At 36.4% G+C, this 16,386-nt stretch overlaps 1 protein-coding gene across 3 annotated transcripts in view; it reads right to left on the reverse strand.

Annotated features, from left to right (window-relative positions):
- Positions 1-2,906: 2,906 nt before the first annotated feature.
- Glcci1 (glucocorticoid induced 1) overlaps positions 2,907-16,386 on the reverse strand; it is a 73,714-nt gene continuing 60,234 nt past the window's right edge. For all 3 annotated transcript variants that reach the window (XM_028869852.2, XM_028869851.2, XM_028869853.2), the window contains exons 7-8: positions 7,091-7,211; positions 2,907-5,808 (exon numbers count right to left, since the gene is read on the reverse strand). In XM_028869852.2, the coding sequence (XP_028725685.1) occupies positions 5,463-5,808; positions 7,091-7,211 (467 nt within the window). In that variant the 3' untranslated portion in view covers positions 2,907-5,462. The remainder of the gene's footprint in view (positions 5,809-7,090; positions 7,212-16,386) is intronic.

Below are 16,386 nucleotides of genomic sequence, written 5' to 3' on the forward strand. Positions count from 1 at the left end.
TTTCCCCACAGCCACCAGGAAACCATGAATATCTAGTGAGGATAGATACTTCATTGCTCTAAGTGTGAGCATGCTTGAGAAGGGACTGGAGCCATCCCTTTACCTCCCTGTCTTAAATACCCAATCTTCCACTTCTTTATGAAACTGTTACTCCAATGAAGATATCCTTGCCCACTGCTGGATATTATGAGCTGTATGGTGTGTTCTTTGTTCTGAGAAATGATAGTTGGCTGCTTACACCCAGACATCTTCTGTTCATCTAAGCATTTGCAAATTTCGCCAGCTAAGAAGTCTACTCCAGAATTGGTTCTCTCTTCCTTTTAGGGTCCATTTGTGCCACCACCACTATCCCCACACTATCAGCCTTACTCTTACTTGCCAGCTATAATCGGATAAATTGCTCTTGTCCATTTTCATTTACAAAAACAGGCTGCAGGCCAGACTTGGCCCATAGCTGGCCAGTAATCAGCATCTTCATCTCATTGCTAGACAGAATGATTTTTGGAGCCATTTCGTTTCTCAAAAAAGCACAAGAAAAGCATGTCTGGGGGAAGGGACACACATGCAAGCACCTAGATTCAATCCATCTCTATACTGCTGCAGCCGTTCCCCATGTCCACTTAGCTAATGAACCCAGGTGACCTCTTTAAGAGAGCTCATGGGGATATGCGTCTGTCAATTTTAGTCACATTCTGAAAGATGGAGTGTTTGATGGCCATCATGGTATCCTACTTAAAGGCACTCCCCAGGTTATAGGGCTGCGCCCCCATGGGCATCTCTTCAATAATCCAGGCTTTCACTGTCTTTCTATCTAGTCATGTGGCCAGGTCATTGACCAGTGGGGCTGAATCAGTAAAAACCCAAACATCTGGGCCTTTATTACCTCTTATTCCTAAGTATATAATTCAGTCTGCCAGGATAATTAGTTACTATGTCTTTTAACCAAGTGGCAACCTTCCCAATAGCATGTTGTCTTGTTTACCTACGAACTGTCATCCACATACCAAGCAGCTCATAGTCAGCCAGAACTGTTTGAGCCCTCTATCCAGTGCCAACTGAATCCAGACATCCTCGTTGTAAGAGATGCTCATCCCTGTTCCTATCTCCTCACTTTGTTCCCCGGAGTTGGGGGGCATAGTTTTGTATAGACCATCTACATTCTTTAGTATTGAAAATAACCCACGTATGATATGTGACTTCTATTGACTTTCCAGGTTGCTTGCTTTACAGATCAGCAATTTTGTTTTTGTAAATTACCAAATAGACATCTGAGTCCCTGTTAGGGCTTATTCTTTCTGCTGCAACTACTTAACCTTATCTTGTACTGCAGGATAGTCATAGGCAATATAAATGAGTGTAACTGCATCAGTAAATTTGTATTTACAAAAATAGGCTACAGGCTGGCTTTGGCCCACAGGCAGTAGTAGTTTGTTAACGCCTAGTCTGTATCTGTTGACTTCACTAGAAGGTCTGGCATACTTAGTGCTTTGTCTCATTAGCAGAATCTTATTTCAAAGAAATCCATCTAGATGGCATGGCTGTCTGCTTCCTGCCATTACAGCATTACCTTGAAATACAGTGTTGAGAAAAAGAAATCAAATCTGAGATTTACATAGACAAAACATCAGGATTACACAGAAGGGGAATCCCTCGTCTCGAGAAGCAGGAAAAATAGGAGTATAAAGGCGAACGGCTGACTTAAGGGCAAGATGGTATTTTTATTATATTTAATCACTGAGGTTGAGATAAGCTATAAGTCTGAGAGCAGGTACAGGTTTGGGAGGCCAGACAGCAGCATTAAGATCTTGAATGGAGGTATAAACAGGAATTCTTTTGCCAAATGAGCCTACAGCAGGTTCATGCATCCAATGAACCAAGAGTGAAGTGTATGGGTGGATGCAAAAGTATTAGAGATAGGAAAGGTAGATGTAGAAGCTACCCACAGAGCAGTGGGGAATACACAGAGAAAATGAACTTCAAACTGGGTGGTACCTTTCAGTGTGGGATGGGAGGTGGCAGGAGGGCTAACCACTTAACAGTACTCATAAATACAGCTGTTTTAGGTAGATGTAGTTGGAATACCAACATCCCTAGGCTCAAGCTCTCTCTTGCTTCTAAAGTTTGTTATGACCACTTGTATCAAGTTTATTATATGATTAAGTTAATCATGAAGATGAACATGTCACTTTCCTCCATTCATCTGCAATTAAATTTAAAAACCTTTTAAAATAATTTCCTGTATGGATTATATAACCTTAGTAGATTGCTAATAGATAAATGTCACCCTTGAAACTTTGTATTTTCTAAACCAAATATGCCAATAAAGCAATGTTTAATTTAAATGTCATATTTTATCTAATTCTTTTATGTTTCAGAAATGAACACTCCTCTGGCAAAATTGTACTTCACAAAGCACTCCCGAAGTGCTTTGCTATTTGTATAATTGTATATTCCTTAATATACATGTATCCTTCTTTGTTCTGCAAAGCTTTTTTCCTTTTTATTCTGAACCTAGTAAGAGTAAAAGAAACTACTATTATGGTTTTGTAGGGAATATGCAACTTCCTTTGGGGTGATTTCATTAAATTTAAACTCACTCCCTATAAACTGCCAGGCATAGGAATAAAACAGAACAATGTTTTCTCTATTTGAAATGCTCACAGCTGGAAGCAGCACCAAGCTTTGGACTCTAAGACATCCAACTTCTTACCTTGGATAGAAAGTGTGTAAATTAAATGTCAAGAAGAAACCAAGCTGGAGAAATCTGATCTAGTTCAACGCCTCACAGCTCTAGATCTACAGGTCAGGAACTCAGTGAGCACCAATGCTGCCATTACCCAGGGCAGAATTCACCTCCACTGGGTATTGTGCCAACAACCAGTCATTTAAAAAACACATGTAAACTATTCCAGTTTTACTAATAACTTTATTTAAATAAGACACAGGAACTTCTATACTGAAAAAAATACAAAACAGAAGCCACACATTTTCTGTGTAAAGCCATATTATATAACTTGAATACTGTTCAGCGCAGTGGCTAAAATTAAACAACTATATACAAAATTTAAACAGTTTCTGACAAGTTTCTACAGCTGGATGTAGGATACATTTGAGCTCAACAACTTCTGGGAAATTTACATGGCAAAGCATAAGCTTTAACACATTTGGTTCAAAACTTTAATATATGCTAAAAACAAATGTACAACACAATATTTAGTTTCTCATGAGAAAATAAAAGCACATCACTATAAATATCGTACATAGATTTCATCACCAAAAAAGCATATTCAGTCCATCTTTCTGAAATTGATAATGATACTATTGCATCTTTAGACAAATGCAGAGCATATGATCAACACATCATGTAATGCTAAACCAGATATCAGAAGTTAAATGGAGCTCATATTTATCTTACTGAACTAGTAATTTTCTCCCTTTAACCATAATCTACAAAATATAGTATTTTCATCAAGGCCTGAGATTATTAGGGTTAAAGGTGTCTGCTGCTGAAAAGATTGTTTTCAAAGGTTCCCCTGTGAAAATGGCAAAAGTAAACTGAGTCCTTTTCTCCATGACAGTCTCCTATAATATAACACTGACTAAGGAGCCGGAATGCACCTTCAGGAGAGAATATTACTGCAAACTTTGGTGGAAAGGAGAGAACTGGGGTGACAAAACAACACACAGAACACACGCACGCATACACACACACACACACACACACACACACACACACACACACACACACACAGCATTTCATAAAAATCAAAATGGTGTCGCTCTATCAGCTCATCCTTCTCCAAACTCCTTAGAAGAGTCAAAACAAAGAAAAACTCAGGAATGATCTAAGGAAACTGGAACATTCCTTTAACTGTAGGCAACCTGTTCCCCGAATTCTAAAAACAAAACAAACAACAACAACAACAAAATGTGCCCATACATTTTAGGTGGAGATGAGAAAACTCTAGGCTCTAACTGAACTCAAAGCAAAGGAATACAAATACAGAAGCTTCCCTTTACTTTTGCATAAGCTCTGTGCTGCAGACCAACAATGTCTGAAAGTCAGGCTCTCCAACTGCCCATTCAGGGATCTCTAGGGCTCTTTATACTTTGTGGAGAACTTCTGTCCAGTCTGCAAGTTCAAGGCTATTCACTTGGGGTTATGCTCCACTCTACACATTCTAAGTCTTAATAAAATTATTCATGATAGTGTTATCTGAGGCTTAAATGAGACAGCTTTAAGCTATTGCTCTTGTAAGTCAACAAGAAATCTGCTTGCTTATGCTGCATTGGTTCTGAACATACACACTCTCTACATGAATGCAACTCATTTACCAAATGCTTGAGGAAAACAGTAACCAAATGTCTCACCTTTTAACCAGCAAATTAGAATTTCCTAAAAGTGAAGCTAAACATAAATATGTCTTTAGATAAAAATAGTAGCAATTATGACCCTGATGGCCAATATAAACAAAAATCCGTAATTATGTATTCTTGCAAAACTTCACTTGTTTTGAAATCAAACCCAGCCATTCTTTCATTTAAATTTCATCACACAATATGGAATGTTTATGTACAGTCCACTACTGAAGCTTTATTTGCAACATTGTAACAGTCATTAACTGAGCAACACCAACTTAAAAAAAAGCCACATTTACACATGTTGAAACAGTGAATGCAACAGTTGTTCTATTGGTAACCACATGACAAAAAACGATGTCACACACCACAGATTTGCTGGTTCTCCTCATGTTCGCCATGTCCAGGATTACCATCACCTAGGGCTGAATGCACTTCTTTTTCTAATGTGGAATGGAATGAAGAAAGGGAAATGCATAAAATAAGGAAAGGCAAAAGAGTGATGTTCCCTCTTTAGCTTTGTAGCTGTGAAATATTTAATATCCCAATATGACATACATTCCAAGTTACCTGAGTTTAGACTTCAACTGAAGTACCTGAAGCTAGGCCATAGGGTGGGCACTGTGCAACTGTTGTGGCCATTTTTTTTTTTTTTTGCATTGTATGTATTATAGAAGTTAGAAACAAACACCTGGATCAATTGTAAACATAATCCTGAAGTACAGTATTTTCCATAGGACAAAACACAGCAAGACATTTTCTACTTAGACAGGCAACTTTTTGAAATAGAGCTTATTCATACTGAAAATTTTGGAACAAAACACAGGACACAGTACTAATCTGTCAGACATACTATGAAATGCATAGTCTCCACTTAAATGCTGAATGACACACACATTTTGCAAGCATTACTGCTTTCCACAAAAACTGCTGAATAGGAGGAGTCGGTCCCTGCCAAGATCAGTGTTAAGAGCTATTTTAGGATGCTAAGTATTTTGCTGTTGGTGGTGTTCAGAAAGTTTGTCACTCCATGCAGATAGATGTCTGAGATCTCATTCCCAATCCATGGAACATGGGTGGAGGGAGGCCAGCTCCCCTCTACTTTAGATCATCACATAGTTCTGAGTGGAGATGTGTTCTTCCGCCTGCAGATCCTGCAGCAGCTGCTGCTGCTGAGATGGCTGCTGGACAGAGGGCTCCAGGGAGTCTGCTGTGCTGGTGTCATCGGAAAGAGATGCGAAGGAAACCCGGGAAGAGAGCTGCTCTACCGTTAGTGTGGCCAGAGCTGAGCTCTGGCCAGAGTTAGGAGAGTTCTTGAGCATCAGGTCAGAGGCAGGTAGGAGAGGGCCTAGAAGTTTCACAGGACAGAAAGCTGATCCGGTTGGGATGAAATTAACCTTGTTTTTGTCAGGACATGAAAAGAGAGGGGCCGAGATAGGCTGACGAGACCTAAAACCATAAAACAAAATTAGTTTGGGTAGGACTATAAAGTTAATTACTTTGTGATTAAATTGGAGTTCTCTGAAACAGCTAGAATGTGAATGACAGGGATGGGTTATGTGCACACAGAGGGGAAACATCTTCCATAGCACAGGTCAGCGGGGAGACTAGCCATGGACAGGGTACTGAAATGACATTTAAAGAAAAAACAATTTTCAAAAGGGCCAAGCAAATTTTTAGAGATCTTTAATTTGCTTCCAATCATTGAGGATTATGAAAGAAATTCTACACTATTCTTGAATATTATACACATTTAGGATGAACTTTACTGTTCAGAAGTGTAAAGAGGGATGTTATTTATCATTTATTTGATATCAAATTTATTCAATGTTTTCTGGATCTTCAGACGTACTTCTATTGGTACATACGGAGAAAGAAGTTTTCTGCGGCCTTTCAACCAAAAGAAGAAGAGTCCATAACCCCAACCCCATTCTCCAAACTAAGGCAACAACTGACTCCTGTGCAGTCTCTGTTCCCTTCTAGAGGCTGCAAGAGCAGTCTGCATTTGAAACCCACTAGGACAAAGAATGAGTTACACCAAGAGCCACACGGTCATCTTCTGAGTGACTCTAGAAGCCCAAGATTTACAGCATGAACCTCTTTTTTTCTAATTTAATTTCTAACTTGTCCATACTGAAAATTTAAAATAAAAAGGGACAGAAAACATGAATACATGAGTAAACATGCTAGATGTATCTATAGAGGAGACCTCTTTCCCTTTGATTTGAAAAACAGAGACCATCTGTGTGCTACCTGACCGTGGACACCAACCTTGCTCCTAAATGTATTTCTGTCAGCCAGCTAAACTAACAGTTTTTAAAGAAATTTTCTTAAAATTTTAAAGATTAAAAATTTCTTTTTAGAAAAGAAAATGAAAGGAGAGAGAAAAAGTAAGCAAGAATGGGACAAGAAAGGAAGAAAGAAGAGAAGAAAACAGGAAAGAGAAGGAGAAAGAGTTGGGAGGAAGAAAGAAGACAGGGGAGGGAAAAGAGCAGTGGAGGAGAGAGAGGGAAGACTTTCAGCAGCAAGGGTGAATTTCTAAGTTGTTCTGTACTGGCTTACATATTTCTAGCAATCCTCCAATCCTCATGTAGGATCTTCTGTCTATTCAATTCCCCGTTCTTATTTTGCTTTTGAAATGGTACCAGCTGGACAGAGTAGTTGATTCATCTGCAATCAACACCTCAGTAAAAAGTTTCAGATCCCAGCTGACAGAACAGACATTACTTACGCCATTTCCTCAAAGACCTTCACTCGCTCACATCCCTCTGGGGGCTCCCGTTTGAACATGTAGCTGTTGTTTGGTTTGGGAGATGACGCATACTTGGGTAACGGTGAGCTACTCCCACTGTCTGTAAATTTAAAGCAGTTATATTAAGTAGGAGTTGAAAGCGCTTTTACATTAAACTTGATCTCCGAACAGCCCTATCTCGTTCACTACAAAGCAAGCCCTTCGTCACTGCAAGGTTATTTCTAACAGTCTTGTGTAGAACATCTTTTAAAATAAAAACTTAAATGCAACAGTAAGCTGCCAAACCACAGAATATAAAAGGATGACATTTTTAGCCCTGAAAATTTCATTGAGAAAATCATAACTGTAATCTGAAGAATGCTGTAAATGAATGCAGTAATATGCATTAATCATACAAAAGATTTATGATAATAGAGGTGATTCTCTATATGATTTCTCATTGTCCAACCAATTTAACTGAATATTTTTGTATGTGAATAATTTTTATTACAAAAGTTCTTAACAGGAATGATACTTGTAAAACACCAAGAATAATAAGCATGCAGGGCAAAACAAGTTTGCAACCTGTCTTCCATCTACCCATAATCATTCTTAAAAAGATGATTTACCCATAATTTTGCCTTTAAAGTCTATAAAAGCTCTGTTTCAGCACAGCTTGCATTTTAGCCACTAATGACATGAAAAACCCAAAAGAATCTCTACCAAAAATGTTTTCCTCATATTTTTTAACTCAAAACAAAATGGTCTATTCATGAAAAGCTATAAAACCTATGTGCAACTTCTCCTTTTCCTATCTGGCAAAAGTGTTTGGAAATCCAAGTCCACCAAGATGTGTCATTATCTTTGTAAGATGCCAACTTGTCAATTCAGCAACAGACCTGAATAATATAACAGTTCTATTTACCTAAATTCTGACTTAATGCAAACCAATGCTCACTGCTAAAATGCTAAGTACATGATCAATTGGGATGTTATCGTTTCCACGTATTTTGAAAAATGGTATTAGCAACAAATTACATGACTTGCTTTAGTTCAGGATACAGAAAACAGTCCAGCATTCAGAAACAGAGTAACATGAACACTTATCACCAACGAGGTAGACAATATATGCTTGGAACTATGCATATATTTTATTTTGTGAACATTTCAAGTGTTAATCTTAGGAATGAAGATCTATGCTTATATTTGAAAGTGGCTGTCTCCCTGGTTGGGAAATCACTTTGAAATAGCAAGACCATACACTACTAGAAAAACGACAAAAGCACACAGTTTATCACTATTAAACATATCCTTATAGAATATGCATAGAATAACATCTTGGAAAGAATTAAATCATAGAATGAGGCTTTGATTTTTGTTTGTTTGTTTTTAATAAATGATTCAGATTTAATGATTTTCTTAGACTCAACATTTACCTATTTCTTACTTAGACACAGAAGAAGGGGGGGGGTGATCTCTTGCCTAGGTTGATGTAATGCACTCAGGAGCGAGTCTTAGTGCTGTCTGTGAGTACAGTAAAGTTAAACTATTAATACTGGTCAACTAGTAAGCTGGTGTAAATGAGGTCTCGGATTCCCTTCTCAACTTCAACCTCACTTTACTATTCAAGTAACACATGAGGTTAAGAATACAAGTGGGTGAATACTGATGGCTTGAGCTGTCTCATGGAGGTTTACTATGGGCATAGCATAGGCCACCAGTAAATGGAATCAACTTACAGCCATGATTTTGATACCTTTAACAAGTTTTTCATGCCATTAGTTGGGGTGTGACTACATAGTAATCAAGGATCCACTCTATTGCCTACTACACAATTTCTCTTCACATTTATTATAATTTTAAAGAGACCCAAAGTTGAAACTAGTCATGAGCTAGATAACCTGAAAACAGATACATTTTTTTTCTGCCAGCAATTTAAAATAAATTATTTTTTTGTCTTAAAGTTCTTTTTCCTTTTAATTTCAGAGGTAGTGTGTTTTTGTTTTAACTTATCCACTTAAACATTCTTGTTCTTTCTTTTTTCAGGGGTGTGGGGAATTAATGTTAAAAATAAACACAAATATGTCCAATGCTTTAAATTGTGTTGCTTTTAAATACAAATCATTTGGCTGTAAATGAGTATTTACGTCTAATATTTGGTGATCTAAAAAGACAGTGTAAAAGAACTATAAATATTTGGTAAATCTGGACTCTTTCTATCACATCATACAATTTGATTGCTTATTTTATTATGATAGATCATACTTATGCATGCACTATACTAAAATCAAACACAAGTAACTTCCCAAATATCTTCAAATAAATTAAAGCTTGGAAAAATTTTAAATTATTAAAATTTGGAATTCTATGTAGGAAAAGTATTCATTAAACCATGTGTATTTATAGCTAATGTATTATTACTATCCTTCAGAAGTGACTTTTAGTATCTTATATACTATGTTCTATGACCCACAATCCCCGTATAAAAGTAATTTGCATATATGCCTGTTGAATCTTATAAACAGGTATATAAATTCTTTGTTATGGTTCTATTGCAGCCCTAAGTCTGTACATATATTTTATCCCTATTAGATAATCAAATAAATTTAATTTTTAAGCAAACAATAATAAATTATAGTGTTTTGTTTTGCAAGGTGCTACAACTTGAACGTGTTCTACCACTGAGAATATTCCTAGCCCAAGTAGTGATTCTTAACCCTGGTTCGCAATAGAGTCAATAGAAGCTTTTTAAATTCCAAAGTATACATCTTATTTCTAAAAGGAGCCTGGCTTTTTTATTCTCTCTTTTGAAAAAGCTTCCAAGTACATCTGAAATAAAGGCAAATTTAAGAAATGAGTGTTACAAGAGTTAAGAACTCTAGTTTGCAATCAGAATACCTGACTTCTACCTGTCCTTACTTATATGACTCATGGTATTTGTTATGTCTGGCTTTTGATCCATAAATCAGGAATAACTATTTAGACACAGCTGTTTTAAAATATAATGTAAAAGCACTAAAAAGTGCCTAAAACACAAAAAGCTCTCAAGAATACTGACAATAATAAATCCCTCACCTGCAAATTTTAAATAAGTAAACCATTCAAAACTGACTATTCCACTCTCTCTCAAGCAGAAGAGGATTAAGTAAATATTGTTTAAAAAGATTTACCCACACTAATGCTATTTAGTTACATAAAGATAACATCCTATTTCTTCCAAGAAAGCAAGGTTATCTTTGGTTTGGATTTGTGTGTATCTACATGTGCAAGTGTGTGGTTCCAAGTGCGCCTGAGTGCATGTGCCCAAGGAAGCTAGAGGAAAACCTGAGGTGTGTGTGGAGCCAGAGTAGGCTAGCTTACCAGTGACGCTCAAGGACCTACCTACCCATCTCTACCCACCCAGTGCTGAGATTACAAGCATACACAACTGTGCTAGGGTTTTTGTTTCATTTTGTTTGTTTGCTTGTTTGTTTTTTTTTTTTATTGGTTCTGGGATCAAACTCAGGTCCTCATGTTTGCATGGCAAGCCTTTTATAGACTTACCAATAATCTTAAGAATACCAGACTGTCTGGGGATGCAAAGTTCTAGCGTCAACTTTGCCAGCTAGTGACAGCAAAGACTGGATTGGGAGATCTAATCTAGTCTACCATCTTTTTTTTTTTTTTTTGGTTTTCCAAGACAGGGTTTCTCTGTGTAGTTTTGGTGCCTGTCCTGGATCTCGCTCTGTAGTCCAGGCTGGCTTCAAATTCAGAGATCCACCTGGCTCTGCCTCCCAAGTGCTAGGATTAAAGGCGTGTGTCATTGCTGCCCAGCTCTAATCTACCATCTTGAAATTAAAGTAATGCCTAAACCATTAAGATTCTTCAGACCACTTTGAGAAAGAAATTATTTGGAGGATGTATCTAGCAGTAACCAATCAAAAATAAGAATATAAGCCGGGCGTTGGTGGCGCACGCCTTTAATCCCAGCACTCGGGAGGCAGAGCCAGGCGGATCGCTGTGAGTTCGAGGCCAGCCTGGGCTACCAAGTGAGCTCCAGGAAAGGCGCAAAGCTACACAGAGAAACCCTGTCTCGAAAAACCAAAAAAAAAAAAAAAAAAAAAAAAAAAAAATAAGAATATAATTCTTATTCTTTCTCAAGTAGGTAGTTCATTGGGAAAATGAATATAGTGTGTTGAATACTACATTCAGTGATATATTAGAATATAATAAAAAGCATAAAAGTTTCTAACCTAGTGAGCTAGGTTAGAAATATGACTAACTGAAATAAATGGATCTATATAGAATTGTTAATTGGTGTTAAATTACTTCTTTTGCTCGGGAAATTAAGTTAACAACTAGAGCACGGCTGATGACCAAAGGAAATTTGAAAAAACATACAATTATGTACGATTTTTGGCAATTAACCTTAAGAAACAAGTAATATTATCAATTGTATCAAAGAACCTACACCTTCTCCTAACTCAAAAACTAGACGGGGAAGGAGAGCTTACAAACAGCCCCTCTGGGAAAACCATCAAATTTCAACAGGACATAAAGTTTAGTTGGGATAAATATATATATTTATATTTATTTATATGTGAGTATTTCACAAGGAGAAAAATGTGACCTCACTACCTTTTGCTACTATTATTTCTGAACTTTACTTCAGGTCTGATTATTTTCTGAATAAGAGATCTAACAACCACTGTTAATGTTTGTCTCATTAATTAGACGTTTGTCACATGTAGGTACACTACTTTAAATACTGATCACTTATTCGTTGGGTAATAACTGAAAGGGTACTCATTTATTTATAAATTAAACTATAGATAGCTCTGGTTTTGTGTACTCACAATAAGTACACTGCTTTTGCTGCAACATAATCCTAACAAACAAGATTCAGCTCCCGACATTCTACTCTGAAATGGAAGTTGAACACATGTCCTACGATTGAATATAGTCTTCAAATCAATCTATGAAGTAAAAATCATATTTTTATTAATAAAAATCATAATAGTGAAACAAAACATAAATCAGATTAAACAAAATATTTTATATCTTAAAAATTAATTTAAGAATCTTGGGAAACCTTTGCAATATAACCTTGGTTTTTACATCCTCAAGTTTTAAAATGATAAAAGAAAATTGCAGGAATATCAGTTTGCAAAACCCTCAAATGTTCATATTTTAAACTAGCCTGTATGTGTGTGTGTGTGTGTGTGTGTGAGAGAGAGAGAGAGAGAGAGAAGGATGCTTAAACTCATACTAAAAATGTCACTACAATTTTAAATGTTCAACATTTACTTTGTGTGAAACAGAAGACAAAGCAAAATGCTATCAATGTCTTGATGAATCCTTAGACAATCAACTCCAATCCTCACTAAATGAATATGACACAAACATGATCAGTCAGAAACCCACATGAACTTCCACCTTCACATTAGGTTCACCTGAAAGCCCTTTCCTCTCCATCACTCATCACTTTGCTAATGTTGGCCACCATTTTCCACACTTGAACTTGGTTATCTTACTCATCTCCTTATCTTCCCTTGTCTAACATATATAATCAGTCACCAAAACTATCTGCTAACACACAGAAGAATGTATTAGAAAGTTTTTTTCAGTTATCTCCTGTCATTAAAACAAGTAAAGTTTGTTAACTTATGTAATTTGTGTAATGAATAATAACATATTAAGGATACAGATTCAAAATAGCTAAAAAGGGTGTGTGGTACAAGTTTAAAAAGCATAGGGTACAGACAATTAAAATAGCATACTCTCTTGTCCTTCTGGAGTCTCTCCACTGTTGTACCTCCATCTGAGTTATGGTTCTTCAAAATTAAGCTGGTCATGTCCTCTATGTGACCACAAGATACTTCCTGGCCTTTTAATCCTCTTAGCAATGTCCTTAAAACTCCTGTAAAATCTAGGTTTTTCTATCTCTTCATTCTTACTTTCTCCTCTCCATTATTCAACTTTCACACAATTTCTTAATGTTCTCTCCACACCTGGCCCTTTCAAATATGAATGTTACATAAAGCCTATTCTTTCTGCAAAGGCTGTAAGACAGTGTGAAGTCTCTCTAGAAGATCATTATTGGCATTCAGAGTATAAAGAAGTTAGGAATAAGCCTCAAATTAGGTAACCTGTAACAACAATCCCATGTACCCATAGGGATATGGCAGAAAGTAAATAACAAAAGATCACCTGACCACATTTAATCATAACAATTTTATGAGGAAACTGAGATACCTAGAGGTTGAGCAATTTGTCCATGGGCCCATAATTAATACATGGCAAGGCAAGGCTTCAGTTGTTTAACCCCGAGTCAGAGTTCATTACTTAAGCCTTCTGCTTCACTAAATTTTGATCTACTCAAATTCTTGTGTTTTCATTAGACATACAAGGAGGTGACTAAATGATCAAGTTCCTTCCTAACACTCTGTTTCTAATTAAAGGATTACAGCTCAGGCAACCATTGTTGGGTCTGCCTTCTGTTAGGAGATGGAGTAAACAGCAGCCTGTAGGAGCCAATCTGTCTCAGAGGACAACAAAAGATGATGTGGAAAAACCCAACAGATTCATTTTTTTTTCTTTATCCCAATTGATAACCTATAATTTTCTCTTCAGTCATGATCAAAATTTGCCGATTATCAACAGGAGTATTTAATATAAGAAGGGACATGCCTCAGAAAAGCTACTTCCTTTCCTCTAATTTCATTAAGACATGTGAACTTTATGGCTCCCCAACCCCTTCACCTCTGACTAAGTTTGGATACTTTTTTCTTTTTCTCCCTTCAAGAGCAGCACAGTCTTCATGAACATTAAAAAAAGCACAGCATATAATTTAATACCTCAAAGAAAATGACACCAGTATTTTCCATACAGTAATAAAGAGATTATCTTTTTAATATAGACATATCATAAAGGAAGTTCTTATAAGAATACTTTAGAAAACCCTTCTTAGCACCATACCTGCTAGATATGGCTGAATTTGCTAAGGACAATGCAGTGAACAAAACTACATTGCCCATCCATGCTAAACTTCCAAGTCAGTCAACAGGTAACAGCAGATTAAGTAAAATACATATGTAGGGATGTTCAAAACTTTTATTTGCTTATATTCTAGACTGAACTATAACAGATACAACTGAGTTATACTAAGTAGTTTTGAATTATGAATAAGATAACATTTATATATAGCTTGACATTATCTGCCATTGGTATGACTGTAAAAATTGTATAAAGATAAGAATATGGCACTTTTTAGGCTCTTACATGCTTCCAGACATTGGTTATGTGTACAATGTTTCATGTGGTCTGGAAAAAGACAAACGCTGCAACGACCTTAGTGGCATAATTCTACAATAGGGCAGTTTTCACTTGTCATATAAAGTTCTTTACTGGAATAGTATTTTCAATCTATTCGTTTACCATTAAGAAGTTCTTCTAAACACAACAGGGCAGTTTTAACATGTGATATACAGTCCTTTGTAAGAAGTATTTTTAAACTGTAATTTTATCATTAAGAAGTTCCTCCAAGGGCTTAGACCTGCCTCAACTGAATGTACCAGGCTCTGTTGACTCCCCATGGGAGGTCTTCCCTTTTCGGAGAAGGGAATGGGGGTGGTTTGGGGAGGAAGACTGGGGAGGAGGTGGGAGGAGGGTAGAGGGGGGAGATCTGTGGCTGGTATGTAAAATGAATAAAATGTTTCTTAATTTAAAAATAAAAAAGTTCCTCCAAAACCATAAAAAATTCTTTTGATAAAACAGATTTTTGTTCAAAATCAGTGACTTTCAAGGTAAGGTGGTAAGGTGGTTAAAAACACACATTCAACATTTGTTTTCATACTATAAACCACAAAAAAGTCACAAATTTGAGCTGATTTGGCTATGTAAGAAGGAAGAGAGCTAAGGCAGAGGTTTGAGAGATAAAAAGTGAAACAGAACGCTAGAGAGAAATACAAATATAGTTTAATAAGAAATAGGAATATGAAAATTCCAAATGGGCTATTTTAACAGCCTGCCTAGTATCAACTCTAGATCCTAAAAAGACAAGCTAAAACTTTTCATTTGCTTTCTGGGGATGATGGATTGCTTACACTTAAAACCCATAGTTAAGTAATATTAATATTTGAGTCAAACTACAGTGTGAGTTAAATGGGTTCATATGCCCTAGCTTAGAAACTCCATCCACATAGTGTATTTCCTTCAAGAAAATATAGCTTCAACCACAAGTAATCAACTTATGGACTTTTGGAATATAATTCTTAGTAGTTGGCCTCAACAAAATGTTCCATTTACTTCATAATTATAATAATCAATGTTTCTACAATATCTTGCAAAATCGCAGAACTTTCTAACAACTGCCTAAGCAACTTGTGCCAAAGATCCATGACAAGCAGCAGACTGAAGTCTAGGTTTTATGGCTTGCCCAGCACTAGTTTGGCTACTATCAAGGAACATTGGCAGAGCTGCTAAAAGAGCTAATATTTTGATGCTGCCATCTGTACTATATATTTTTCCTTGCAACTTGGACATGATGCTGTAGAAGGACTTGGGCCAATTCTTTGGGTATATTTTTGATAATGTTAATATAAGAGATGTCAAGATGAGAGTTTGGATTCTGAATGAGTTCTCCAATGAGGCTTAGGGATTATTTCTCTATTAGATTAGCTAGCCTGGAAACTCTACACATGTCACCACAGGCTGCTTTCAGTCTTCAGGTTGCTGGAAAAACCCTAACAAAATAACAGGACTCAACCCAAACAAAAAAACTCAGAATGAGAATCTCCACCTGCAATAAGTTCTCAAACAACTGTCCCTTTCTTAACAGTGTTTTTGTTCTGGCCTTGCAAGTGATAAAGTCAAAGAAAAAATATGCTAACTAAAATTCTTCAGTTGAAAATTATACATGAATCATGGGGAGAGATATAACTAGGGAGAGAGAACATTAGGAAAGTCAGAAAAAGGATAAATACATAACAGATGAATACTAAAAATAACCAGCTTACCAGCACACCTTTCAGTGGAATATATATTCACTGCAGCTGATTCTTTCTTTCCCTTCCTACATCATTCCACTTAGTCTCCTAAGAATGGTCTAAGCTATTTTACCAAAGAATTTTCTTAGAACAACTAGAGTATGTAAAACAACTAGAGTACACCAAACAGATCCTAGGTGATTAGAAAATTACACTCCCCCTACCCGTTTTCATAGTTGATGAAAACCAGCAAAAACTATATAGATTTTACTTTTGTCTTTACTGGAAATAAAAACACCCATACATAGTGTAGAAAAAAATTATCAGACA

The sequence above is a fragment of the Peromyscus leucopus genome, chromosome 3 (assembly GCF_004664715.2).
Source record: "Peromyscus leucopus breed LL Stock chromosome 3, UCI_PerLeu_2.1, whole genome shotgun sequence".
NCBI classification, from domain to species: domain Eukaryota; kingdom Metazoa; phylum Chordata; class Mammalia; order Rodentia; family Cricetidae; genus Peromyscus; species Peromyscus leucopus.